Source organism: Diaporthe citri (genome assembly GCF_014595645.1).
Source record: "Diaporthe citri strain NFHF-8-4 chromosome Unknown scaffold_1, whole genome shotgun sequence".
Lineage (NCBI taxonomy): Eukaryota > Fungi > Ascomycota > Sordariomycetes > Diaporthales > Diaporthaceae > Diaporthe > Diaporthe citri.
Window position 1 is genome coordinate 12,048,046 of NW_025064846.1, and position 27,779 is coordinate 12,075,824.

Genomic DNA, 27,779 nt, shown 5'->3' on the forward strand with positions numbered 1-27,779 from the left:
AGCCTCAAGGAGTATGGCGGCATGCCGGTGTCATCTAGAGAAGGCTCATTTCAATATCGTCGACTAGGACGGAACAGTTTGACTCAGGCTGCTCTGTTGCTGGATCTAACGATGTCTGTAGATGCATTGCAAATTTCCTTTGTGAAGCGTGTTGTGTGGCTCCCCCGAGCCTTCCGAGGTTGTTGATGGATTTGCGCTGAACGAGATGCGATTGGGCCAGTGCGCTCCGCCTCGGCGGCGCAACAAGTTCGACGCAAATGCATGTTTGCCCGGTGGGCCATTGCCTGGCAGGAGGATGTATTGGGTGCCGACTTCTTACGCTCGAGAATACGCAAGATGTCGGTCGGTGGCAGCGATTGCCTAACGGTCAAGAATTTCACAGCAGCCGGTCTGGGCAACTGTAAGCCAGCTCCCTCTTGGGAGCGAAGAGACTGGACTGATACGTTTCTTACACTAGGGGCACGATTGATGTATTCTTTACAAGTCTTGCTTCATACCAGCTGTCCTCGAAAGACGAAGAATACAACGACCCAAAGACTAACACACGCAACTTGCTGTGTGTAGTAGGGAACCCAAAATCATCCTCGAAAGCGACATCGATACAGCACATTATCACAATGACGAATTGTTGAGGAATTACTCGAGAGTTCTTTCCCGAAGAACCTATAACGCCGTATCATGTATCCATGCTGTTCACACCGCTGACAGCCTTGTCGAAACCATCACACCCTCGCCACTACGCACTCTACGTCAGGCCTGTGCCCAGCTGGCATCGAAGTGGACGTATGTCTTTGTGCACACGTCACCACCCGTACGTCATTTGTAGTGACCTTACAGCGAATCAGCTATAGAACACTGGCCGTCAAAACGGGTCGGCGCGTTGGAGTCGATGCTGAACGAACACGAGGCCCGGACACACGGTGAGCCCCCGGGGGATACTTCGGACGAAGGCACCGAGTGAGCCGTATCTACAGACACGTCGACGTTACCGGCCATTGACGTCAAAAAAAGCCCAACATTCACTCCGTATGCCTCAGAGACGGTCAGAGCATCGGACGAGGAAACGCAACACTTGACGAAAGGGCCCAAGGGCATGTACGCGATACAGGAACGCGAGCATACAGTCTCCGGTCTTCAATTCCCAAACTTCCTACAACTTTCGTGATTAACAGCATGCTATCGAGTCAATCCAATAGGAGGAGTTGGGCGAGCTTGGGAATGGGGCACAGCTTTACGTAGACGAATTCCATCCAAGTCTGCAGTGAGGAATCACTCGTCGCCCAAGAGCCTGGCCGTGGGCGAACCTCCTCCAATAGTAAAGCCCTGAAAACAGTTTGCAGGGAGGTAGATGGCAAAGCACATTAAGTCCTGCCATGATACGGTCGGTTTCGATGTGCTCAAGTTGGGAGTATCGTGCTCATACTTGTCCTTACCATTCAAACGAAAGCCACGAACTGCCTATTGCCCACCAAGTACACAGACAATACCTCTGGCATCGGTCCTGAGCATCAACGTCCTATCGATTCGGCCGTTCTGAACTGCCATCGCTACTGCAGCACTTGCTCAAAGCATTATCCGTGTACTCCATTCGTTCTTGGAAGCTCTTCATGCATCCGGATGCGGGGCCGCGGTGGAGGGCACCGCCCAGGCTCGGCAAACGGTACGCAGTAAAACACCCGAATGATCACTTCCATGGTCAGACTACGATATCATTTCTCGCGTTTCCTTTAAACAGAGTGATCGCAGTCGTAGCTTACATATCGCCTTGGAGCACCATCCTCTACGCACTTCGAGACCATGGCCAAAGTCACCGGGGCCCTGGGCTTTAGCGAGCCTCTTCCCGGCGTTCGTTTCAAGTTCCATGCGAACGACACGACCCTCGATGTAATGAACATCACACAGCGCGACGCAACCATCTCTAACGCGAGGGCAGCCTCCCCGCCTCCCTCTCTCGACGCCGAGGGATTCACGCTCGTGGGCCACAAGAGCGCAGTCCAAGACTTCCGCGACCAAGAGGAGATCAAGCGCGTCCACGCCGGCGAGATCCGCGACCTCCTCCTGGGCCTCACCGGCGCCGACGACGTCGAGGTGCGCGGCCTCGGCGTGCTGCGCTTCGGGGAGCGCAGCAGGGACTCGGGCGCGCTGAACAACTCCCGCCCGGCGCGGTTCGTGCACGTCGACATCTCGGACAGGACGGCCGCGGAGTGGAACGCGAAGCTCGCGGCGCCGGAGGGCAGGCGGGGGATCAGGCGGTTCGCGCACCTCAACGTCTGGCGCGTGCTGACCCCGCCGCCGCAGGATGTCCCGCTGGCCGTGTGCGACGCCCGGAGCCTGTCGCCGGAGGATGTCCATTTCGCGGATGCGATGTTCGATGACCCTGATGGCAGTGGGAGGATCTTGCACTCGTTTGAGGGGCTGGCTGTTAGGCAGAGCCCGGGCCAGAGGTGGTGGTACTACCCTGATATGCGGACGGACGAGGTGCTTGTTTTCAAGACGAATGACACCGAGCCGGGGGTCGCTCACGCGGTTGCCCACGGTGCGTTTGATGACCCCTCGTGCCCGGCGGAGCAGGAACCGCGTGCGAGTCTTGAGATGCGTGGTATTGCGATCTGGTATGATCCGGGCAAATGAGATGACTATTATTGTCCAATACGTGGACTTCTCGTGATACTCGACGGCCACCCTCGCCCAGTTCTGGCAAGCCTCCTTTCTGAGCGTTAGCACCCCGTCCGGAATCTTTCCGCAGGGACTTGACTGTCCGAATCCGCTCCAGCTCGATCCTTCTGTTGCTGCCATGTCATCCTAGGGAAACAGCTCTCGATCAAACACTAAGACAGCACGGAGGGAGCTTCTTAGCTCTGCCAGCATTGACCCAATCAGGTCGGTAGTGATCCGAAAAGAGAGGAACACTGCAATACAAGGATTACGGAGAACATTGAGATATAAATTGTGACCCGAACTGGACTCATGTGTCGTTGGACCCGAAGCCGTGTCTGTTTTGGGTGATCCCGACAACCACAGGAGGACTTGTTGCGCCCGCTTGCTAACCGGTCGGCGGAGGTACACGTGAACAGCCATGGAAAGAGGCTGAAATAATTTAACGGACCTGGAAACGAAACCAAAAATGAGCAAAACTAACGATAACACCATGGCCGGGCCAGCTGGATTGGATGGTGGTGTCATAGGTCCGCACTCCAAGCCAGCCGACAACTTTCTTGCATTGGCAAGGTGAAAAAAACAAATGGCGGGTGAGCACGGCTCCGCTACAGAGCAATGATACATGTACGGCTGGGACCAGTCAAAAAATGCAGTAGGAATGAACTCTATGATAAGCATGATAAGGAGGCAAATCATCATGCCAAACCTGACTATTGTCTCGACTCGACGTTCATGGAGGTAGGATCGTAGAACCGTCATGGCGGTTAGATGCGTGATACTAGAAAACCAGGCAATATAAACGATGAGCTGCCAGTGGTATGAGCACACAACCACTTATCAGCACACTGATCCCAGTAAATATTTGAATGTCGCACATGACCAAAATGGCCTAGAACTCAATGATTAGCAAACTCGATAGGGCTATTACTCTATGTAACATAGACATGGTAATGAACCTACTCGGTTGAATGCCATTTGCATTCTCTTCGGATGGCCGATCTGACAAGGGGCAGGACACTGTCTTGCAATTCTTCGAATCCATGATAAAAACAGAACGTCGATAGGATTAGGCTTCCACCAGTCCGGAGGTCCAACCCTTTGTTCTGCATCATTATCCGTCGGAAAAGGACACGCTTCAGGATCATGGGCAATCATGTAATTGAATAGAAGGACAAGAACGACCAGGACACCTGTCCCGACGAAGCCGATTAGAACCTAAACCATTTGTCAGTACCAGTTTCGAGACGAGGGCAACGAAGTCTCAGCTGCCCCCCAATCCATCTATGTCGCCATTAGGCTCGAGATCTCGTTCATACAAATGGGTCCAATTTGAACATTCGGATGTGTTGGATAAGTGAGTCCAAGGATCGTAACTCATGGCTGGCATAAAAGTCGTCAAAGTAGAGCAAAAGTCTGGAAATCGATTGGAGACATTCAGCGGCCACCGCGCGTCAACCCGCTTTCTCAATTAATAGTAGGTGGCTGTCCTTCAGCTATGTCTCAATCCTACAGGACTGTCTTTAAACTGGGGCAGATTGCCGTCCGACACGGGCCGCTGACGGTCTCATTTTGGCTGGATCAGTTGGGGTCCGATACGACCCGCACCTCAAATAGTTCCTTACAGATCGATAGTCCTTGTGTCATCCTCTATTGACGTCTCTTCTGAACCTCTCGCGGAAGTCCCCTATCTTTTACCCCCAATGTTTTACAAGCTCCTTAAGGTCTAGGTTCACTGACCTTAAGGAAGAGTGGAATCGGTGCTCAATTCCGAGTTACTACGTTTGGGATTGAGTAGAGCGCAGTCGTACAGCTTAGCGAGGCAGTCAGGCGGTCTAGTCAGCCTGAGTTGGCTGAGACATGCTGTGAAAAGACACCAGTCTCTGGTCAAGAAGTAGCATTCAGGGCTGTTTCTGAAAGGCAGGCGGGCGAAGCACTCTACGGTTTCAGCTAACATGCACAAGTGCGGGCGGCTTGTAGATGGACCCGGATGCGAGGCATTGCAATCTGCCACGAGTAGAGTGTTCACGGAAATTGCCAAAAGTGGTTAGGTAGACGCACTGAAGGCATGTAAACGCGCATAAAAGCCATTTGGTTGCTGCGGGAGACGCTCTACGTCTACACACAGAGCTGTGGTCAGAAATATAGGTCCCAGATATCTAGGTATGGATCAGGCAAAGGCCACGAGATATTATATTTGCCCTTGGCACCGGGATATCGACTGGGTATTTATCCACGTATGGATTGCGAACAGAGACTTCATTTGGTTTTATGTCTTCTATGAACTACTCGCAACTAGCTTGCACTAACCTTCACGTCTGAGAAACGGGGCATTAGAGAGATTGCGATACTATTCTGGGCCTGATATAAGCTTTAAGCTACCTACGGGCTCCCTTGGTAGAGATATTTTGCGTTCCGAGGCACGTTCGCGTTGAGTTCTAAGCCGGACTTGATTCGACTGAGGATTTGAGCGTTGCATTTCAACGTCCTCTTGGGACTCGCTTATTGGTGAAGATCAGCGACCGTTATGTCCAGTATGGTAGTCGGTCGGTCCATCATGCTGGCGAATTGTCAGGTACAAAAGGGGTCTGTTATCCCCCGAAGGACCCTCACTGAATGTCAGGGTCCTTTTCACAATAAGGAAAGATCTGCTCGGGAAAGGTAACTACTTGTAATATTCGGATACATTATCCGGCTCGGAAAAGCGCGCGGCGCTACCGGGCCGAAGGCGCAGCGCGGCCGCAGCACTCTCCATCTGAGAAGCAGGGGGTTTATGGAATTGGAGGAGAGAAAGAAAAGTGACGTTAAATCGTACCTTATTTCGAAAAACAAATATGCTGCTCGCACGCCGCTTCCTCGCTGCTTGGCAACTGCGTATCCCTATTCACTCTGCTTGGAGTTATTCAACTACCCTTTCACTAGATTATCGCTGGAAGAATGACCGAAGGGTGTCAAAGCATCGCGCAATCATCGCACGAGAACTTGCCCAGATGAGGGGGAAACAAGGGTTTCCTGCATATAAGTATAGAGGGGAAGGTGGCATCGAATGAGGAGAAAAACTCAATGATCTTTCTGATTTCAATTTTACTGCCATCTCAGCGAACTGCATTCTCAAGAGCATGATTCTCGATTTGGCCCTTCTAATATTTGTTCCATGGCACGGAACTCTGGCGAGGCGCAAGTAATTGGTGAGAAAATGTAAGCAGAGGTGGATTTGATTGTGGTAAGTTCTACTCTCTAGAAGAAAACTTGATAAATTGACAGATTATACATGAAGTAATTCGACGCCGCACTAAGGCGTAATTAACGAGTCGACGAATCGAATATTAAGCCCTCTGCAGTGGCCACGCAGACTTTGACGCGACCAAAATATTCCTTGGTTATCGGCTATCAGTGCAGGTCCTCCAGGCGTTCACAGCGGCTCATCCGTCGGCACGGCGAAAGGCGCGGGTTTTCCAGCAAATCCAATCTGAAGAAGCAACAAGGTTACTTTGCCACAATAACATTTACCTGGAGAGATATTGGTCCCCATACCTCGCAGGATGAAGACCGGACACATCCTCTCCATTCTGCCCCTCTTCGGAGTTGGCCAGACGCAAAACTCCACTTTTCCGAACCCCATCGTCGGCGGATTTAACCCGGATCCCAGTTGCATCTTCGTCCCTGAGTTCAATGACACATTCTTCTGTGCAACTTCGAGTTTTCTTGCATTCCCAGGCCTCCCTATCCACGCAAGTCGAGACTTAATCCATTGGAAACATGTCTCCAACGCTTTCAGTCGGGCGGACCAACTCCCCGGGTTGGCTTTCCTTCCAAAAGCTACGAGTGGCATTTACGCGCCAACTCTTCGTTTCCACGATGGTACCTTCTACCTGCTGTCCACTCTCGTGAACCAACAACTACCGAGGACCAATGATAGCCGTTGGGACAACTTCATTCTCACCACAACGGACCCTTACAGCTCAGATTCATGGTCTGATCCCGTGCATTTCAGCTTCCCCGGTTTCGATCCCTCGCCCTTCTGGGACGATGACGGCAAGACCTACGTCTCAGGTGCTCACACCGCGGCTTATTACCCTGGCGTCATGCATGCACCCCTCGACCTCGAGACTGGCGAGATCGGAGACATCATCATGCCCTGGAACGGGACTGGTGGCTCTTCCCCAGAGGCGCCTCACATCTGGAAGCGGGGCGGATACTACTACCTCCTCCTGGCCGAGGGAGGCACTCGCGAGAATCACATGGTGACAATGGCGCGATCCCGAAGCCTAAGTGGTCCTTTCGATCCCGCCCCTGGAAACCCGCTTCTCACTTCAGCAAACGACACCAGCTCTTACTTTCAGGCTGTTGGGCACGCAGATCTCCTCCAGGATGCACAGGGTCAATGGTGGTCTGTTGCTCTAGCGGTTCGCGCCGGCGGTACGTATGGCCAAGACCCGGGGCCATACTTTGGAAACCTGCCAATGGGCCGCGAGACAGTTTTGACCCCAGTCACCTGGGAGGAGGGCGAGTTTCCAGTCTTCACTCCTGTCACTGGAGACATGTCTGGCTGGCCGCTCCCATCTGAGGCCATTCCAGAAGAGGGCGAGGGTCAGTTAAGCGACGCAGATGATACCATCACTTTTCCTCCTGGTAGCAAGCTTCCCATTCACTTCATTCACTGGCGCCTTCCCAAGTCAAGGAATTACGCCATCTCACCCCCGGATCACCAGAACACACTGGCACTCAAGTCATCTGTCCTCAACTTGACCGCCTTTGACGCAGACTTCGCACTGGGCCGGGGACAGACCTTCGTCGGACGCCGCATGGCACATTCCCTATTTCGCTTCCGCGTGGATGTGGACTGGGCCAACTCCCTGACGGAGGAGGAGATGGAGGTAGGAGCCTCGGCCATTCAGGACCAGGCTCAACACTTCGACCTCGGCATCGTGATGCTCAAATTCAACGGGAGCGGAGACCTTCGACCACACCTTCGGTTTCGAGGAATCTCGGAGACACCATATCGTGCGGCGCAGAATCCCCCAAACGAAGTGTTCCCATTGCCTGAAGGATGGGCTGGACAGAAGATCTCGCTTCAGATTGAGGCAGTGAACAGCACCCACTTTGCGTTCTCGGCCGGGCTCACTGGGGAAGGAGAGGAATCGACGTTGGGAGTATATGGCTATTGCATGGGCACTGAATTGGTCCCGTACTACTCCGGTATGTTGCGTTTGACGTTATGACTGTAACGAAGCTGATGAGATCACAGGCCTTGTGTTGGGAGTGTATGCAACTTCGAACGGAAAGCATGGGGAGCAAGCATTCGAGACTTACATATCTAACTGGCGGTACACCGGCATCCAACAGCTAAGAAGCCAGAAGGATGTTGATGGTGTTGACAGAGCTCATGCTTGAAGATGGTTCAGATTTTGAATCGATTCAACGCAATGTGTTGCTAAATGTACCATTCCTCAACTTCGACTGCAGATCACTCCTCTTTCTTCGATTTATGCAAGAAAATATACCTTGGCAGTCTAACCTGGTTATCAGGCTGGTGTCTGTAGTTACAACATGCTCAACGGATTGACTGGCATCGGTCATAGATGCACTGTTCAACCGGCCCCTTGAAGCGACCACCTCGGGAATGCTCGTGCATTTCCATCGAAGACTATAAAATGCCTTGCCTGACGACGACATGATATATGATATTTGTCGGAGTGGACGAATCGGCCTCGCAGGATTGTGACGGCCCCACCCCCCACGCTCGGCGGAAGGAGTAGGCAGCAGTTTTTTGTCCCCAGGGGCCGCCAATCATCCACCGTGTGTCACGGCTGCACTGCCAGGCCGCTCCTGCACGAACCTCCCTACCTGCGCGCATCGCTGCCGGAAGAACAGAACCATTCTGCTCCTGGTTGGCTGGGAAGGAGCGATATCTCGTGTTGTGAAACGCTGGTTTGTTGTCGCAGCGAGGGACACGCGTCGTCTAGCGTTCAGCCACTGAAGGGATGAGAAGCCGGAAGTGTGTATTCTAAGGTTGGTTTGTTGTATTGTGGTTTTAAAGTTGACAGGAATTGGAAATATAAACTCCCATGTATCACTGTACATGATTAGAGTGCTCGGATCATACTTCGTTTGAGCAAGAGAACGACGGCATCTTGACACAAAACATTCGAGCGGCCATGGATCGGAAGAACGTCAACACAGGTAGGTTTGATTATTTCAATAACTACATACCTAACCCTATTCCCCATCATGCCACGACTTCATCGAACCGTGAACACTGATGCAGACCCCGAAAGCAGAGACGACTGTCCCGCTGCTTCAGGGAAGACCAAGATCGTCAGGTCCCAGCTCCCCCATTCTCCCTCAATACCAAGAAAACCTTCTCGACGACCTGCCCCCCATCCCGGAGAGCGAAGGGTCCGGGCCCGGCTCCATGCGTCTCCAGCGACTGCACCAGGAAGATATCTACACGGCTTCACCGGCAAGGGCCCACTCAGCATCGGGCAACCAGCACCAGGCCAGGCCATGGCACCGCTCTATCCTCGAGCGCGCCAACACGTCTCGCTCAAACGGGGGTGAGCCCTCGTGGGCTAACGTCGTGCCCCTGTCGCTGCTGGGCCGCTGGGCCGCCGTGGTGGAGTGCCCGCTGTGCAAGGAGCTCACGCGGACCACGCTCAGGCACGAGACGGGCAAGGGGACCCAGTAAGTTCGGCTTCCTTGGCTTCAAAAGCTTTCTCTGTCACAACTTGCCACTGACATGTTTGTGTGCTCGACAGCTGGATGGCGACGCTGCTCTTTTTCACCACCGGAGTCGGCGTGTTCGTGCCCTACGTCACGGACTTTTCCAAGAACGTCCAGCACAGGTGCTTGAAATGTGGTAATACGCTGGCTACGAACCACTTCGGGAGCGGGACTGAGGCGCACTTGATTTAAAGACTGAGAGAGCTGGCGGATTGTTTGGTTCATAGACTGTCTTCTGGTAGGTCAAAGTCGAGAGGTTTGTCCTTTCAAATTGCCAGTGGAGTGTGGTATCTTTTGGTTCGAGTTGCAAGATGTGGTCATTAGCATCATGGTCCGCCTGGTAACGTGGCCTTTTCAATTATATGTTTTACTTTGTACTGCGAAAACAATGATTGCTGAAGCGGACGATCCTCTTAACAAGTCCATTGCCGAAGCTACCTGTGTCGGAGCACGACATGAACGGACATGATGCTAAGTGCACGATGAAAACGATTGGTTTACTGTTGATATACAACTGCTATATACAACTGCTAAATTCAATGTCTCAAGAGTCACTCTTACGAAGACCACCATAGTGTTGTCTACCCGGAGGCTTATGAACACAAGCTCCCAGTCCGAGAGGCCTCGCAGAGACCAACAGTGCAATCTCACTAATTTTTGGAAACAGTGGCAGGCCTATCTATATTCATGCCGAAGACAATGCCTAATCCAACACCTAGCCTTGGACGCCCCTTTCTTTGCCTTTCCTAGAGACCATATCAGTTCTACCCGTAACCATTACGCCTCATAGTATCTGTTTCCAGAATTCACCAATGAAACCAGCAACCTCGGTCACTTTGTCTCTGACAACTCCGTGTCCAGCCTCCGGGACGACGTTGACATTATGGAAGCCGACCTGTTCCAGCTCGCTCTTGGGGCACAAATCATCGAGCCCACCGAGCACAAAGACCGATTCCACCCCGGTTCCAGCTGCCTTGGCGAAGTCGGCATGCCTGTCAAAGACACCAGCGTCTCTGAAGACGCCAACAACGGAGGCCGTGTGGCCCGGGTGCACGCGCATCTGCCACTCGCGGATAGCCTCAGCCACCACCTCGCCCCGCGCCACACGCTCTCTCCAATCCGTCGGCACAACAATGTCCCCGCCCTCCAGGAACTCCAGGATCCACCTCCGAGCCTCGTCCTCAACGGGGCTGCCGCCCCTGATGTACGAGCGCTGCAGATCCGTCCAGCCAGCCGAGCGCAGGAGCCCCGCGGGTGCCACGAGCGCCATGCTCTCCACACGCATCCGGCCCCTCTTTGCAACGTACGACACCGTCGCGGCGCTGCCGAACGAGTAGGCCACGAAGTGCGCGGACGGCCAGCCCAGGCGGTCCAGCAGCGCGTCCACCTGGCCGTGGAACAGCGCGTCCTCGTGGGGCTCCACGGGCGTCTCGCTCAGCCCGTGGCCCCACCAGTCCAGCAGCACGCAGTGCGCCTGCGGGAAGGCCGCGTGCAGCGCGCCCGCGAGCGGGAGCATGCCCAGCGCGGGCGTCTGCACGCCGTGGAGGAACAGCACGCGGTCCGGCGACTTGGTCGGGGTGGTGCTTGAGGTCGGCGGAAGCTCATAGCATGCGGCTTTTCCGTGGGGCGTGGTGAAGAACTGTGCTGGGGGCAGCAGTTTCCCGAACGTGTCTGTGAAGGTTGTTTCGGTCGGGCCCGGGATTGGGGCGGTTGGGGTCTCGCGAGCCGCCCCGGGGCGTGGTAGGACGAGCTGAGTAGATTTGGTGGCCATGCTTTTTGGACGACCTTGAGTTACAGAACCTTGGATCTACCTCTAGGAGGATGTTGAAACCTATTGCCGATGAAGCCACGCGTAGTTTTGTTTTGAAATCTTATCGGATTTGTCATCGATGAGGCTACTTACTCGCGTTTGATTGGTGGATAGCATCCTGGGCAGAGGATAGTCAATAAATGGCTTTGCCGAAGGGCGTGAGGATTCGGCCTTCTTTTTGGCGGATGACAGGTTTGACCTGAATTGGCAAGTTGATTCGAATTCCAGCTGGACTCAAGGCAATGCTCTGAGACCAGAAACATGCTGGTTTACTCATCCTTTTTCAACACTTGGCACTGCCCAATTTCTGTCATCCTCTTCGATTTTCACAATGGGAGCTTGTGTGTTGATCCAACACATATTCGGCTCGCAATCCATTATGGAACGAATTGTCACAGGGCTTGATCAATCTTCTAATTTTTTGAATTTGTATTGTTTCTATTCAGACCGAGGCCCGTCGGTGGCCGATCGGGTCCAGCCGCGGTTTGTAGGCGGGAGGCGCGTTTGGACTCCCCTGTACAGAGTCTGGTAAAGATATCACAGAATAGCTGGGTGATTCCACAGCTGCTACAGAAAGACCAGCTTCCTCGTCCTTTGGGTTCTTGGCCCCCAACTCTGCTGCTTTAGCTTCGGTGTTTTGGATCCTGACCCATTCTGCCTCCATGCGGAACAAAGCCCAGACAGCCCTCCTGACCAGCTCGAGGAACGTCAGGATAAAGACCCAGGAGGATTTGTCCAAGATCCGATCTATGTCGGGACTGATTTTCAGGATCCAGAGACTTCGAAGCATGAGATCCAGAATGATGGCCAAATAATAGCCAAGAGGACCAAACAACAGTAGGTCTTGGCGCAGTCCAAATGCATGACGGCCTTTAGAACCGCCCGTCACCAGCAGCTTCAAATCCCAATCCCGCGAGATATCCCACCAAAAGCCGTAGATTGTGTTGAAAGCGTGACTTCCCAGCCACAGATAGAAGATGTCTTCCGGTATACCCGCCGGAGTATCCTCGGCCTCCCTGCGCAATATGTCGAAGATGATGAATGGAATCGAGCTGATGTATTTGCCGGCGTTGAGAAGATGCCAGCCGCCCCAGACGCCCTCCGAGAGCTGTGTACTGCCAGCACGGCTGAACTCAGTCAGGCACTGGCGAAACCTGATGAGTACAGGGATGGACATGGCTATGGGCTTGACGATGTGTCTAACAGCTTGGTATTCAGGGTCGTCGGGGGACTCGCTGGTCTGTGTAAACAGAAGGACCAGGTATAGGACCAAGTCGGCATAAATGACCTCGAGAGAAATGAAGGCATCTGCCAGCAGGGTGTCGGCGAACTTCCCATGGTGAGGCTGGGCCAAGCCACCCAGGCTTATTCTTCGAAGTGTTGATAGAAGCCGATCTCGACCCCCGGATGAGGCCGCGAAATTGTGAGGCGGTGCTAGGAGAAGGACGCCCAGGATGAGAAGGTTGATCAGGGCAAGCCAGTTGAAGTAACCAGTGAGTTGTGGGTCCTTGTGGGTAATGACCCAGTAGAGGCCAAGGGATACGACAAAAGTCAAAGAGAGAAAGCCGGCGAGGCGGTAAATGAGAATGTGAAGCGGCTTATCACTGGAATTGTTATAATTGAGGAGAGTCAAAACGCAGATATGTCGACTATGCAGGTAGTGTATTATCAGAGCCCACGACCAAACGGCTAATTCCAATTAGCGTTTGTTCTTTCGAGCTATAAAATAGAACAATAAATTGACTTACCGAAGACAACCATAAAAGCGATGCGGTATGCAAGGGGAAACACCAGCTCGAAGGAATCCAGTCCGTTCTCGTTCACCTCAAGGTCGAAGTCCATGATTAATGAGCGTCGGGGGTCGAAAATAAATCAATTCGCAACAATCGTCAGCCTTCAGGGCATTCCTAGTCAACACACACGCGGTCGCTATCAAAGAAGGCAAAGGGCTGAGGTGAGGAGACCAAGGCTGCCGATCCATTAGCAGTGCTTGGGACCAGATGAGTCTTTATTGCCATCTTGATTCTCGAGTCAGCAGCATGAAGCAGCAGCGAGGCGTCGTCCCTCGCCCTCGTAATCGCGATCAACGCAGAGGCCATCTGCAGCGCTGTGTTGCCCGTTGCATCGCGGAGCGCGCTGTTCTCGGGGCCGCCGCGGTTCCCTGCAAAGGTTGTAGATTTAGACCTGAGGTAGATGGGATTCGCAACAGTGTCGACTCAGCATAGTCTTGGTCCAGGAGGGTCAAACGGCGATACCGCCTATCTCGGTTTCAGCCCGAGTCCAGATGCTTAGCTGAGAGTGTCTCGAATGTGCCAAGATTGCCGTTGCCAAGCGCAGGCACGACGGATATAGAAATTGCTCGCGTGACAATCGAAACTGCGCGGGAGTCGGCTGCGCCTGCTGGTTAATAATTGTATGGCCGCTGAATACCTACTATACTCAAGAGCTGGCCTTCGATTTCTTTATCCTCCTGTTGTCGGCGGACAAACAATGAGGCCGAGCTGCCACCTGCGCCTCGTGTGATTCTCGGGAAAACTTTAACTGTCCAGCACGTGCCATCTGCCATTGCTCACAACCTGACCGTCCCAACAAATCCCGGGGTCATGGTCAACCCGCTCGGGACCCTGGAGGTGGAATTGGGGATTTGCGAATCGACAATGCCCTTCAACTGAATTTATCGAGGAAAATGTGAAAACTTATACTGATATATTTGACAGATCGCTAGAGCCATAATCAGTCTACCGAATTTCACAAAGTGCGTTAGTGCTGTCTTCAACCAGCCCTTACTTTAGATGCGTGAACCTGGGTATTTATGGTTGCAGACAGTAGTGTCAGTGTAATGGGAATTAATGATCTCTTGAAGAAGATTGGAGAATGATGTCTTAAAACTGCTGATCTCCGTGTGATGGCTTTGAGTGCAATGTTAGGTTAGCTCTGTACTTCAAGCCACCACTTTCCTCCGAAAAAGTCCTGCTTGCCTTCACTGAAATTTTTCTATCTCCGCCCATCACAATATTCTTCACCCGCATGCTACTCTTTGCGGTATTTCTTTGTCTGGCGTGTCGTTATTTAAATCTTTTCCCCCGATCTCAATCCTTTGTCTTCCATTCATTGGTTTCCTTTTACCGTATTATCCTTCACTTCCATTTTCATTCATTCCATCAATCCTTCCTCTTCACATTCAATTTCAACCAGTTTCAGTTTTGATTCTGACTAATCATCGCCACCGCTTGATTGCACTTGGTCTGAAGAGTTGATATGGACATTTCTCAGAACAGTCTCAGCAATGAAGCACTGTGGATTTTGTATGATAGGCTTTTACAACAAGCTCGCCAGCTTGAGGCATCCTTAGCCACACCATCCCATCGTCGAAATTCTACCACGCCCACAAACATACCTCGGAGAATTGACCCGATCACCCCAATCCGTCAAACCGATAGCGCTGTTTCCAGTGACCCCAAAGATGGCGATGATTCCCGTGACCCTGAAGACAACGATGATGCAGAAAATGATACAGAAAATGACCAGTCATCATCATCTCTTGGTCCAGATCAGCGTCGAGTCACCATTATACTAAGCAGCTCTCCGGTGGGCACCAGGGATGCTCCTACTACTCCAGATCAGCCTCAAGTCACCATCACACTAAGTAGCTCTTCGGTTCGTACTCAAACCCCTGCTGAGCAAAGGGTTCCAGTTCAACCATTACAAAAGTTTCCACCGGATCTTAGGAATCTGCCCGCTATTCAGACAACGCGACCAGAACTTTTAGGGACCACTGAATCTCGGCAGACACGTCGCCGGATCATAATATAACGTGAGATAGTCGACGCTTACCGCGCCTTGGTTGACAACTACATGGGCGTCAGGTACAACATATATACAGAAGATAGAATCTCACCAGATACTAGTGATCCAAGTATTCCAGAACCGGAACCAATACAAGCAGATGTATCCCTCATAACGGTGAACGCCTATGTAGAAGTCAGTATAGTCGAAAGCGCCGCGTACGATATCGCCAATCTCGGACGAGCTAGAGAGGGGAACTATTATATCGGGCGTTTTGACTTCGAGGGCGCCGCGCGCCGGAACCGCGCGAGGTTCCGGGAGCGCACGTGGGCCGACCTGGTCTCGAACGCTGGCGCACTTGGCGACGATTTCAATACGGCATACCTCATGGTCCGCGATTACCTCCGAGGGAGACGGAAGCTTGTCATTTTTGTCAATATCGGTGCACACGCTACGGTTCTCACGCTGGTTCGTGGCTCAAGGGTCGCCACGTTCTTCGACACGTGGGCGACTCGTAATAACGGGGAAAGGGCTCTCCTGCTGTGTTCGTCCATCATAAGGTCGGTTTTCAATGAGACAACAGAAGGCTGGACCCTACAATTTCCGCCCGTCGGGAAGCAGAACGTACGAGCAAACAATTGTGGTATACATTCGTTACTGAGAATTAGAGATGAGTTGGAAGACAACAATGAACATGATACCAATGAGACAAGTGCCAACACAATGAGGCTATATCTAGCGCTCCAAGGTGCACACGGCGAGGACAGGTACCCCTTAGCGGATATCATCAACTAGGTATTTAGTGAATAATAATGTATTGGATGTATGCTTTCAACTGTGAGCCAAACTGTCCATTTAAATGGAATGTCGTTTCAAATCATCTTATTCGTTTTTGGGCGTGGGTGTTATGACAAGTTCATGAATTCCCTTGGCTGTCCTTTCGGGAGCTTTAGAAATTGGAGCCAGTTCGGGGTCCGCGCGACCGCGCGTTGAGGAGGTCTCAGGTCAGAGGCCAAGAAAAGAAGAAGAAAGTGTGAGTTCAGACGGTACAGCAGAGCTTACCAATTTCTTCAAGTACCAATGAGCATATGGTGAGGCGTTCCAATGGTACTGCATGCATTTCTCGCCAAGTGGAATCAGGTCGTCTCGGAATGTCCGGCCCTTCCGAGTAGAAGCGACGGTGAGATGAATTCGCTGCGAGAAGGACTGTAAATATATGGCCGGGATTTATATTTGGTTATGAAAAAAAAGATCGCTCCATGGCTCGCACGCCAGATAGGAGGCTTGTACGCATAAACTGACCACGACTCGTGGCAGAGCTTTCAGACAGTCTGGGTTTGGAAGTCGAGAGCCAAGATAACTAGCGCTGCGTACATGTGAGAAGGGCCGTTCGCCAATGCTACGCTGCCAGGTGGGCGTATACGTCAAGGCTGTTGATCGTTGCCCTGCACCGGGCCCGCCCGGTCTATGTATATGTGCGCAAGCCTCACCCGTGACGAGACTGATTATTTTGACATATAAGCTCAAATCACCTTATTACACAACTGTACCATGAGCCAACTATGGGGGTTTCCATACGGCTTATCTGATTTACATCCAATCTTGTCTCAAATATTAGGCAGTACTATACTACGTTGCTAGTAGCTATAACGAAACGAAGGATGTTCATCTCCTAAGTTGTCCACGTCGTGGTCTGAAAGCCGGTGGTCTCTCTTCCCGGCGTCTCTCGCCCTATTCTCCAAATACAGAAGACTACTATAGAGGATAACCAGGGAGGCTGCGACAGAGCTCATCACGGTCAGGGTCTTGTATCCGTCGGCGTAAGCTGGCGCCTGGGATCCCTGAAAGACTAGTGCCGATGCAATCCCGCCGAAATTCCCAAGGCTAACCTCGAGCCCAACCGCGAACCCGATCTTGTATGCGCCACTGACATTATTAACAAGCATAGTCCAGACCATAGGAAGTGAAACGTAAACCCCGGTTGCCATGAAAAACAGAGCGGCATATTTGACCCGTACATTGTACCAAGCCTCGTCCATCAGAATGACCGAGCCGGTAACGGCGAGGCAGTATCCGAAGAGGGCGAACCCTGAACGGTGCTTGAGCTTGTCTGAGGCATAGGCTGCCGCTAGGCATGCTACCAAGGCCGATGAAAAGATGGGGATCACCAGGGCTTGCACTTCTCGAGGGCTTTGGTCTTCTTGAAATTGGTTAATGATCGTGGGCGCGAAGATGGCGACGCTGTAGACTGTAACCGTTGTGCAACAATACATAGCCCCGCTGAAGATGTGGAATTGTCAGCCTCCTTCTCATCTGGTAATTAACTCCTCCCACCAAACCAAGGAGCAATGGCGCGGGGTGCAATTTTCTTACCAGATCCAGATCTTCCAGTCGAACAGAACTCGTCTCGCCGTTTTCCAGTCCAGCTTGTCCATTCGCCCAATAACACCCTGGTGACGAACTATTGCATGTCAAGATTAGCAGCGAATCCAACCATTTACGCAGATACGAGGCTTACTTTCATCAGCAATTGCTTGTTTTTCCTGGGGCGTGAGCCATTTTGTCGCGGACGGCCAGTTAGGTAGGAAAGGGAAGACAAGAATTGTCACACCCGCCGTTATACAGCCCTCGATGATAAAAAGCCATCTCCATGGCCTGTAGCCGTTGTCGGACGTGATGTCCGCAATCGAGAACCCAAGTAAACCCCCGAATGCCGTGCTCAAGGCGTTGCTGACCATGAGCATACTCACCCTCCACTGTAACTCGTAGCGAGGATAGTACTGGGCAAGCAGATACACGCTCCCGGGGATTAGGCCTGCTTCCAACGCGCCGACGAAAAATCGGAGGCTTGCCAATCCGGTAAAGCTGGTTACCAGGCCTTGTCCAACGGTCAATATTCCTACGGTGAATTTAATAATTGGTCATCTATATCTAACGTCGAGCAGATGTTGGCATGGGGCAATACGCACCAAGCAGCAGGTTCTCCGCGGTCAGGACCAAGGAAGGACTCATCTTCTTCAAGAGGTAGTTGCTGGGTACATCGAACAAGATAAGACCGACCATGGTGGTGATAAGGGCAACATTGAAGTCGGTACCTCGGGGGTCCATATGCAGGTCCTCCTCGATGCCAAAGATCTTGGCTGACCCAATGTTGAGGCGGTCAATCAGGGATACGAACCACAGTACGAATAAGGGTGGCAGGAGGTGGACGTCAAGTTTCCACATCAACTTGCGGTACTCCAGAGGTGGCAGGGCGACACGAGTGTGGCTGTCAACGTGTGTGGCCACGGTACTTGGCTCATGTCCGGTGACTACGTTTGCCTTTTCCATAATTGGAGCTGCGACGACTTGTGACTTGATGGAAACCATGTCGCAAGCACGTATGACGAGATGATCTGATGTCCAAAAGGAGTGATCAAAATGCATGTTCGCCTGTAGCTTGCGATCGGAGCTCTAGCTCTTACATGGCTAGAAAGGAGCATGCTCATGTGTAACGGGAGAGATTAAACTAGCCCACCCAAGGTAGGTATCGCCGTCAGTCAGCACTAAGTAGAGTAGATACTTGATAAGACCGACCAACAAGAGGATATATGACATGGAGAACGTAGCACCGAAGCTTCTTTCGGTCGAAATGGCCATGAAATAGTCATGAAATAGTCCCACGGCCTTCGAAGTGCTGACATCTGCAACAGGCCGCTATCTAATCACACCACCGTCGGGCCATTGGTTATACTGTGCATTGTCAGACCAATACTGCAACATACCCCTCCCTTCGCCGTGAGAAATCTCACCCGCAGGGCAGGGTGCTTGTGTGGTACAGAAACGTGGATCCACTGCCAGCAGACTTGCATTTCGTCCCGGCAAACGCGAGCGCGACAAGCCGCACTATTTACGAGGAACCGAGCTCTTGGAATTCCCCTAGGCGACTCTATAGCCTCTTAAAAACTTGCTGCATGATAATAATACTCTCCCAAGGCGTCCTCTAAAAGATCTTCAGCACCCAAGGTGGGTAAAATATCTTTCAACCTCCACTGACAAATTTTGGAGTATTCTGATGTTGAGCTAGAGTCCGAGACACCTAAGAAGTGGTTGACCCATCCTTTAAAAGCTAAGGATGTCGGAGCAGCAACTAATCCACGTCGCCATTGTGGGTGGTGGGATCGGAGGAGTGGTTTTGGGTATTGCACTTTCCAAATTCCAGCACATCACATACACCATTTATGAGTCGCGGGGCGCATTCGGCGAGATCGGGGCCGGCGTGGCCTTCTTCAAGAACGGCCACTCTGCAATGCGCCTGATCGACCCGCGCATCTGGGAGAGCTACTTGGAAATAGCGTCCTTCAATGGCTGGGAGGACAAGCAGGACGTGTGGTTCGACTTCCTGGATGGCGAGAGGGGCGAGAACGAGGGCAGGCGGATTGTCGAGGTGCAGATGGACAATCCAAAGGGGTTGAGTGGGGCACATCGCGCGAGTCTGCTGAACGCTCTGACGAAGTTGCTGCCGGCCAACGTGACGGAATTCAACAAAAGGCTGGTTTCGGTGGATCAAAGCCGGGAGAATGTGGTTTGCCAGTTTGCGGACGGCAGCCATGGCGAAGCAGACTTGGTGGTTGCGTGCGACGGCATTTGGTCCGCTTGTCGACCGCTGGTATTCGACGACCCGGAGTTGGCCTCCCCGAGATTTACGGGCAAGGTTGCGTATCGTGGCCTCTTACCTATGAAGCTTGCTGAAGAAGTCTTGGGGGATGAACATGCGAACAACAGGACCATGTTCCTTGGCCGCGGTGGCCATGTCTTGATGTTTCCAGTGGCTAATGGGGCCGTAATGAACGTCGTCGCTTTCCATGACAGTGACAAGGCTACGTGGGAGGGCGAATATATTCAGAAGCTACAGATGGGGAAGGCTCAAAGGGACTTCAGTGAGTCCCAGTGGGGGTCATGCGTAGTGAAGATCGTGGAAGTGAGTACCACCTTTCGAATGCCTACGTCTACACGCACGTTCTCATGTCTTTCAGCTCCTCCGACCAGACGTTTGGGCCATATTCGAACACGCGCCGGTGCCAACATTCCATAGTGGCCGGATATGTCTCCTTGGTGATGCAGCCCACGCAATGTCTCCTCATTTGGGGCAAGGGGCCGGAATGGCCATCGAAGACTCGTACATTCTTTCTAATCTTCTGAGCGCCTGTTCGTCTCGAGAGAACATATCCGCAGCACTCGCCGCTTATGACTCCGTCCGGGTACCACGTGCTATGAGAGTTGCCTCGGAGAGTTTCGAGAACGGGAAACGCTTGGATCTCCAAGGCAGCACTGCTGGGTGTGATTTCGATAAACTAGCTGCGGAACTTAATGAGGTAGCGAGGTGGATATGGGATCTGGATTTAGAGGAGCATCTGAAAACGGCAGCTGAAAAGCTTAAGCAAATCAGAAAATCATAACGGGGATATCGTTCATGTTCTTGGGCAGATGGTTGAACAAAACAATGAGAAGCTTTTCGCCTGGAGAACTGATTTGATTTAAGTTTTGACATGTGCACAATATTAGGGTAACTGGACATAGAGCAACAGGCTTTAGCTCTGACTATGCTTAGATTTAGCCAAGTGTTGCAAATTTGTCGAAGGGTTGAGCGAAGCATTCATCAGATGTTTAGCTCCGAGGCAGTGGAAATTGTATTGGCCAAGGACTGACGCTTTGCTCGGAACTTTGCTCGGAACCTTGCAGCCCTGCGAATGACATGACCAAACTTTCCGAAGGGGCGCATAGCTTGGATCTAAATAGACAGGGGACTGGTAGATAGCCTGCAGTGATGGTGACGACGCAGGTACCGAGAAACCGAAACTGAAGCTCTCTATGACGCGTGCGGGGGTAAAGACCTCGGGGCCAGTTGCCACCTTGCCTGAAGAACCGGCCAGAGCCTCTAATCCGAGGAGTTTCAGAGATCCGTTTAAGGCACAGCTCTGATCCCCGAGTCCCTGCGCGAATCCGGTAGCTCCCGCCGGCCCAACCTAGGTCCAAGACATTCCAAGAAGCCAATCATAATTGCGCAGTGGGCGCTGGATGCCTACCGATAGGGCAACGGTAACGAGCGCTAAGATCATTGGGGGCAGGTTTAAGCTTGATTCAAGCTTCAATGTCGCGTGCGGCTCCACCCTGTGATGGTCATCCACCCCCCACCAGACACGTTCACACGCGTGGCGATTCTCCGTCCCAGAGTGTGCCGAAGTCTGCGACGCCTCGACGGCTGGCCAGTGTCTCGCTCAACCATTGGATGCAGCTATGGAATGCCCAGAAACGTCAAAGTCATCCAAACGATCAAACAACTCGTGAAATCGTCCCAATTGGCTTGTCACGGGGCTTGGCAACCCGAGACCAACTCTGTTTCGACCCCGGCCGCCCGCCGCCCCGTGGAGCCAAGACGGCCTTCGAATCGCATCTCTGCTCGGCATCCGTACTATGCTGCCCGTCGGGCTTTCTGCCAAAAGACTTGGATGGAAATGAAACCAGCCTCACATACGAGAAGCCTCGTGATGAGTTGCGCATACTTTACACAGAGAGCTAGTTTTTGTTCAAAAGGCGACGCTCCCCTCTCCTCGGATCCCCACGATTTTCCTCCGCATCAATCTGTTCTAGTGTAAATATTAATCGTATTTCGACACTTTATCCACTCATAGATTTTCTCGAGCTGTGCTCTTTTTAGTCATTAAAAATATTCAATATGCGTTGCGCCGTCATCCTCTCCCTCGCCGCCCTGGCCGTTGCTGCCCCCCTGAGCCAGGGTCTCGAAGCCCGCCAGGACGACATCTCCAGCATCTTGGCCGCCCTGTCGGCCGAGAGCCCTGAGGATGCCCAAGCCGCCCAGGGTGCTCTGTGAGTCAACTGTTACCGTGATCAACAATGCGTCCCACACGCTAACGCTTTCGATCTAGGAGCGCTGCACCCGCAGCACCCGTTGCGCGCAGCCCCAAGAAGGAGGCCGCCGCCGCTGCTGATGACGATGAGGAGCAGCTGGACGCTGATGGGTACGAGCTCGACACCAGGAAGGTCAACGATGACGAGGACGAGCAGCTGGATGCCGATGGGTATGAGCTCGACACCAGGAAGGTCAACGACGACGAGGACGAACAGCTTGATGCTGATGGGTATGAGCTTGACACCCGCAAGACCAAGGACGCAGATGAGGAGAAGGAGGAGGAGGAGGAGATCGCTGCTGGTGAGGAGGACGCCTAAATTCACGACTCACTGATGGCATCTGGTGTGTCAGGTCAAGATTGATCAGTAGCGAACATGGTTAAGGCGCTCTGTTTGTCGTCATCTAGATGTGATGGACAACTCAGAACAGTAAATAACAACCAGTATAATAATATTTTCCTAGCAGTAAAGTTTTCCGTCCAGAAATGAGGCTTCATCGGGTTAGTGTTCCGAAAGATGAGGCATGGAATCTATTGGTGAAGGCCACAGTCCTTGTTGACCGTCTCCTGCAGCAATTCCGAGTCCTTGCTTCCACCTAGGCTTGTGTGACATTCTGGTGCCTCAAAAGCTCGCCCCCGGATTGCGACCGTAATTGCCTCGACGCTTACTTACATGAGAAAGACTACTCGTCCTTTGGCTTGTCCACTTCATCCCAAGCGGTCTTCTTCTGTCTCATCAAGTCAACCACGCCCTTTGTCCTGTGACTCTCCGGGATGAGATCCACCAGAGCCAGTTGCAAGTGATGCAGCCAGTAGGGACTAACATCCCTCCACCCTCGCCTGACTGCACCGTCCACCCTGTTCACAATATACGCCCCGTACGTATCAGAATCCGGCGACCCTTTGCTCGAGCCTAGGCAGTTGCCCTGGCTCCTCACGTCACCAGGCACGATACACAGGCAGTCGATGTGCTTCGTCTCAGCGCTCATCTCCAGCTCCCGAGCCAAGCCGCGACTAAACGCCAGGTTGAACGCCTTGGTCGCGCCGTACATGACCATCCACGGCAACCCAACATTGCCAGCCGAGCTCAGGTTGATGATGAGCGAGCGCCTGTGCGTCCCGAACGACACACCCTGCGCGTCAGCCCCGGCCCCGTTGTGCGCCAGCACGGGTACCATCAGCGCGGTCAGCCTCGCCATGAAGCGCGTGTTGAGGTCGATCACCGCGTCGATGTCCCCCGGCGAGTAGGTCGCGTGCTCGCGCCACGCGGGGAGCGCGACGGGGCACGACCCGACGTTGTTGACGAGGATGGACACGCGCAGCCCCGCGTCGATGACGGTCGCGCGCAGGGCGTCCTCTAGCTCCTGCGGCGTGGCGGTCTGCGCGTCCATGACGATGGTCTTGACGAACGCGTCGGCATCCGCCCCGGCGGTGTACTCGGGTGGCACCTGGGCGACGAGCTTCGCCGCCGCCTCGGCCAGCTCGTCGGCCTTGTGGCCCAGCAGGATGACGCCGAATCCATTCCTGACGAGGGCCTGGCCGATGCCGTAGCCGATCCCAGCGCTGGCCCCCGTGATGAGTGCATACGCCGGGTTGGGACCACGGCGGCGGTAAGACTCGAGGGGCTTGGCTGGGGTGGTGAAGTGGAAGAAGAGGAAGTCGACGATGCGCTCCGCGACAAATAGGCAAACGACCGTGCCGATGCACGCCAATATATGCACGAGGGATATGGTTATTCCCATCTTGCCTGTGAGCAGAGCACGCCTCGTGTGAGGTCAAGCGTCGATGTTGTGAGTTGCGTGGCCTCGAGATTGATGGTTGGAAGGATTTTATGTCGGCTGGGCCCGCATTTGCGGCCTTTATCGCCCGTTGGTTCCAGCCCCGGCACCCAACAGGCTTGGTCAGAAACGGAGAGAGACGATGCGGCACAGCAATGGCGACTATACTAGAGCACGTGATTTATCACACTTGTAGGGCCCGTTGCCCATCAAGATGTCGACAGTGATTGAATTTCTAAGCACCAGAATACGCAGGCAATAGGGTGCGTCTAGCAAGTGTCTACCTAGATGAATTGCAGGTGTATGGCTATTGTCATCGCTTCGAACTCACCTTTAATGGCGCTAATTTCTGCAAGATTGCTTAGGTGAGACACAAGCTTGCCACGTCAAGTTCCTGCGTCTCCTAAGAGTTTGAAGATTCTCGCTTTCGCTAACATCCGTGACAGACTGTCGCGGTAGCACGAGTTGAAGGTGCATAGAGCATGGATCATGTCATGCTCGTTAGGAAATCTTATATCGAATTGCATCAAGAGCTTCATTCTTCGTCATGTTCACCGACACTTGCGAGCATGACACAGACGTTGACATGCTGGTACTGTCCATACCGGGCCGCGTTGGGGAGTGTGCACAGAGTATTTGGGTTCTGAGGTGTCCGCGTTGAGCCAACAGAAAGACATCTAGCACCAGATGCAAGACTTGCAAACTTTTGAGAGTATCTCATAAATCAGGTTCAAATCTCCTGAGCATAACGAGCTGCTCACTTGTCACTAAGAATTTAATCAACAGGAGTTTCAAGGAGGACATCAAGGTCATCTCTAAAATTTGCAATGTCTCTCCCACCCTTCATTACTGTAGTGAACACGGTGATTATCTGAACAATTCATGTGCATGTCGTATATGTGATTCGAACTGTCTACTTCATAGGGGGAACCGTTTGGTCAACCAAAATTTCAAAGCAATGCCTTTCACCTACACCTAACGCCTGGGTATCACACTATTTAAAGCTCGACCTGTCATGTGGTATTTAAGCCATGGTTGATTGGTGAGGTTAATTAGGAGGATGAGCATTATGATACAGTATAGGAATCGAGGTAGCGGAGGGACTTGCTCGTAAAGATGTGGATTCTTCTTGTCGTCTGTTGGACGGTGATATCTGTCAACTTGTTTATACCTGTTTGTATCCACAATGTTTTAAATGAGACCAGTTCCTAAGCAAAACCTAGCAGTCTTGTACAGCACTAGAGTACATTGTCTTGCTGTTGCCATATCGGACGCTGAATAGCTTCAACGTAGTCCATGAGGATCTCAATCAGTTGAGGCTTACACCTGCAAGCTAAAATCTCTTCAGCGCAAATTCGATACGGTGATAAATCTGTCTTCCTAGTCCCTGGCATGGAGCATTGCCGGGAACACCGGGTGATGACACGGGTAAATAAAGCCAACGAATGGCTCCTTCGTGCGGTTGGAAAACACCATATTGCAGGAGCAAAGCACCCCAGGGCCTCTTCAAACTTGTCGACCGGGAGAGTGTTCCGCTATTATGCCAGAGTGCGCTTTATCAAGCCATCCGCCGCAACTGGCTCTACGCAGCAGATCACTTGTCATGGCCGTGTCATCCAGGATGGCGGCATGATTGCATCAGAAAGCCGTCAGTCCTGAATGGATATTTGAGATAGCGGAAGATTCTCTCAAACACAGCCTTGCTGTTAGTGATTTCTTTTATCAAGGACATTTAGATCTGTAGCAGTTTGTTTCGACAAAAATAGGCTTGTCTGCCCAACCAGACTGTCACTTCTTCCGTTGGCTGCCTCGCTGTCCTCCCAGCTTCCTTGCCCTCGAGAGAACATGGACGAAGCTATCAAAACTGAATCGCTCTTCTCAACACTGGCTCACAAAAGAGCAGATGGCTATGGTTGAACATGTTGTCATTACTAGAATATTTCTTTCGTACAGTCGTGTTGTGGTAAATAGTACTAAGTTACATGCGAAGCTGAAAAAGTAGAGACTGATGGTGTCTATAGCCGATCACGATCTCACCCCGGGGTAGCGGGCGTTTCTGTTGGCACAATCATGCGAACGACCGGTACTGGCCCATCTGCTCGAGCGGCCACTTGATGGCCTCCCTCCACCGCCGGGAGATGAGCCTCTCAATGTCTGTCGCGACGCTGATGCCCCAGCCCTTGACGAACCACGTCTTGCCCTCGGCCCTGTACATGATGCAGCAGTAGTACATGAGGACCAGCAGCGCGACCTCGTTGCGCTGCCGGACCAGCTGGATGTAGTCCTCGGCGATGGTGATGGGCCAGTACGTGGTGACGCGCATCTCGGCGTCGTCGGTCGTGATGACCGCCTTCTCGATGGCGTCGATGAGCTTCCTGATCTCGAGGTCCACCAGGATCACCACCAGGTTGTCGATGTCCGGCTCCCCCTTGATCGCCGCCGACAGGCTGCGCAGCTCCTCCGCCAGCCGGGGCATGAACGCGTTTTGCTTGTCGTGCGTCTGGAAGTGGAACAGGTCCTTGAAGTAGCCGGCCTGTATGCACTCCTCCGAGGACTGCAGCACGCTGGCCACGCCCCTGTCGAGGATGAACACGTCGACCATGTCCTCGATCGTCGGCGGCCTCTGACCCTCGATCAGTGGCGAGTCGTTGGGCCGGATGTTAGCAAACGACGCAAAGGCGCCTACGAGGAGCAGCGAAGACGCCATGAACAAGGCGTGGCAGTTCTCAGAGGTGATGTTCGCGAGATGGCCGCGCATCCCCTCGATGGACCGGTTCTGGTGCTGCGACGCGTGCAGAGAATGGTCGCTCCTCTGTCCCGGGTGAAGATAGGCCTGGTGGAAAGCGGCCACCGCGAGGATCTGGTGGACCAGGAACGGGTATCTGTACGCGAGCTTTGGGACTTGTACCTGCCAAACGTGCAGTTCGTCCTGTGCTCTCGGGAGGGTCAGCGAGGTGGCGACACTGTAATGGTGCATCAACTCGAGGTCCTGGATCCACGCAGCCTCGCGCTCACCGCCAATTGGGAGCATGAACTTGTCGAAGTACGGAAAGGGGTCCTCATCCACGGGGGGCGGCGTCGTTGTCTTGTGCCTCTCGGGGTCGGGGCAGAACGTCACCGTTGCTGTCGGCGTCTGTATCGCCGATGGATCCGGAGGGCTCAGACTCTGGAAAGGAGAGCCGACGACGGAGTTGAAGTCGGGCAAGTCAGGCAGTGAGCGTCTCTGGTTACGGAACTGTCAGACTCATTCATGTCCGTCGCATCTCGGCCGGAATGACCAGACCAGCCGAACGGTTGGGAGGTTGGATCTTACATGATCCATCGCCGCCGAGAAGCTGGACTTTAAGCCCTCGGGGCTCGCTGAGCTGGTCGTCACCGAGCATTCCCGTTCCCGCTGCTCCCGCTGCTCCCGCTGCTCCCTTTGCAGGATAGCCGGGGGAGGGTTGTCCAACAGGCTGCATTTCACATCGTGTCGTATGCAGGCCGAGCAAGGCCTCTTCTCATCGCACTGCCATGGGGTCAGCTCAAGTGTCTCGGCCAGGTCGGAATCGTGCGCGGGCGTGAAAAAAATAGAGGCATATTGTTGGGGATAAAGGAGTCCAACGATGAGGAGTGCCAGGAGGCGAGATGGACACAGCACCAGGCCCCAGAGGAGCGGCGCGGTGGGTCATGTCAAATAACTCACCTTGACACGTCGCTGCCTGCATCGCATACACCCATTCCTCGACTTTGTATAACCAAGTCGCGGCATAGAGGCGGTGATTGTTCATCCAGATCTCGGTGGTTGTCCAATAGGGTGGATTGTTGTTTGCGTTAGGTTAGCGAGAGCGAGAGCGAAGTGATAGCCGGGGGTCGAGATGGTTGAGCTTGGTGTGACGGAAGTGGCCCACACACGGCGGATCAGTGGCCCCGACGAGACAAATCAAACAGATACAGTTCGCGTTCTCGGGAGAGCAGGATGCCGGACGAGGTTGAACATTCAAATATAAAAGTCGAGGACGGTGAGGCCGCCTCTGGAGTGCATTGAGCGGCAGCTTCGGTGTCTTGACGTCTGGACTCGGCTAGACTTGACACATTTCGAGGTTTCGAGGGGCCCAAGGTTGGAACATGAAAGAGTCG

General features: G+C 53.0%; 10 protein-coding genes across 10 annotated transcripts; 5 read left to right on the forward strand and 5 right to left on the reverse strand.

Annotated features, from left to right (window-relative positions):
* Positions 1 to 1,797: 1,797 nt before the first annotated feature.
* Positions 1,798 to 2,631, forward strand: INS49_003128 (uncharacterized protein; the record flags this gene model as incomplete). Its single annotated transcript, XM_043163924.1, has 1 exon — positions 1,798 to 2,631. The coding sequence occupies one exon, from the start codon at positions 1,798 to 1,800 to the stop codon at positions 2,629 to 2,631; it is 834 nt and encodes a 277-aa protein (XP_043032430.1).
* Positions 2,632 to 6,197: 3,566 nt separating this feature from the next.
* On the forward strand, positions 6,198 to 8,049 carry INS49_003129 (uncharacterized protein; the record flags this gene model as incomplete). Its single annotated transcript, XM_043163925.1, has 2 exons — positions 6,198 to 7,854; positions 7,904 to 8,049. The coding sequence occupies 2 exons, from the start codon at positions 6,198 to 6,200 to the stop codon at positions 8,047 to 8,049; spliced, it is 1,803 nt and encodes a 600-aa protein (XP_043032431.1).
* A 764-nt stretch (positions 8,050 to 8,813) lies between these two features.
* Positions 8,814 to 9,570, forward strand: INS49_003130 (uncharacterized protein; the record flags this gene model as incomplete). The annotated part of the gene is made up of 3 exons (XM_043163926.1): positions 8,814 to 8,838; positions 9,012 to 9,339; positions 9,414 to 9,570. The coding sequence occupies 3 exons, from the start codon at positions 8,814 to 8,816 to the stop codon at positions 9,568 to 9,570; spliced, it is 510 nt and encodes a 169-aa protein (XP_043032432.1).
* Positions 9,571 to 10,162: 592 nt separating this feature from the next.
* INS49_003131 (uncharacterized protein) lies at positions 10,163 to 11,149 on the reverse strand (the record flags this gene model as incomplete). Its single annotated transcript, XM_043163927.1, has 1 exon — positions 10,163 to 11,149. The coding sequence occupies one exon, from the start codon at positions 11,147 to 11,149 to the stop codon at positions 10,163 to 10,165; it is 987 nt and encodes a 328-aa protein (XP_043032433.1).
* A 481-nt stretch (positions 11,150 to 11,630) lies between these two features.
* On the reverse strand, positions 11,631 to 13,030 carry INS49_003132 (uncharacterized protein; the record flags this gene model as incomplete). The annotated part of the gene is made up of 2 exons (XM_043163928.1): positions 11,631 to 12,877; positions 12,937 to 13,030. The coding sequence occupies 2 exons, from the start codon at positions 13,028 to 13,030 to the stop codon at positions 11,631 to 11,633; spliced, it is 1,341 nt and encodes a 446-aa protein (XP_043032434.1).
* A 2,013-nt stretch (positions 13,031 to 15,043) lies between these two features.
* On the forward strand, positions 15,044 to 15,769 carry INS49_003133 (uncharacterized protein; the record flags this gene model as incomplete). Its single annotated transcript, XM_043163929.1, has 1 exon — positions 15,044 to 15,769. One exon carries the CDS (start codon positions 15,044 to 15,046, stop codon positions 15,767 to 15,769), a length of 726 nt encoding a protein of 241 aa, XP_043032435.1.
* An 842-nt stretch (positions 15,770 to 16,611) lies between these two features.
* Positions 16,612 to 18,343, reverse strand: INS49_003134 (uncharacterized protein; the record flags this gene model as incomplete). The annotated part of the gene is made up of 4 exons (XM_043163930.1): positions 16,612 to 17,254; positions 17,348 to 17,435; positions 17,493 to 17,852; positions 17,944 to 18,343. 4 exons carry the CDS (start codon positions 18,341 to 18,343, stop codon positions 16,612 to 16,614), a joined length of 1,491 nt encoding a protein of 496 aa, XP_043032436.1.
* A 745-nt stretch (positions 18,344 to 19,088) lies between these two features.
* On the forward strand, positions 19,089 to 22,201 carry INS49_003135 (uncharacterized protein; the record flags this gene model as incomplete). The annotated part of the gene is made up of 3 exons (XM_043163931.1): positions 19,089 to 19,934; positions 21,750 to 21,841; positions 21,901 to 22,201. The coding sequence occupies 3 exons, from the start codon at positions 19,089 to 19,091 to the stop codon at positions 22,199 to 22,201; spliced, it is 1,239 nt and encodes a 412-aa protein (XP_043032437.1).
* Positions 22,202 to 22,565: 364 nt separating this feature from the next.
* INS49_003136 (uncharacterized protein) lies at positions 22,566 to 23,624 on the reverse strand (the record flags this gene model as incomplete). The annotated part of the gene is made up of 1 exon (XM_043163932.1): positions 22,566 to 23,624. One exon carries the CDS (start codon positions 23,622 to 23,624, stop codon positions 22,566 to 22,568), a length of 1,059 nt encoding a protein of 352 aa, XP_043032438.1.
* Positions 23,625 to 25,728: 2,104 nt separating this feature from the next.
* Positions 25,729 to 27,380, reverse strand: INS49_003137 (uncharacterized protein; the record flags this gene model as incomplete). The annotated part of the gene is made up of 3 exons (XM_043163933.1): positions 25,729 to 26,883; positions 26,974 to 27,115; positions 27,346 to 27,380. 3 exons carry the CDS (start codon positions 27,378 to 27,380, stop codon positions 25,729 to 25,731), a joined length of 1,332 nt encoding a protein of 443 aa, XP_043032439.1.
* Positions 27,381 to 27,779: the final 399 nt, after the last annotated feature.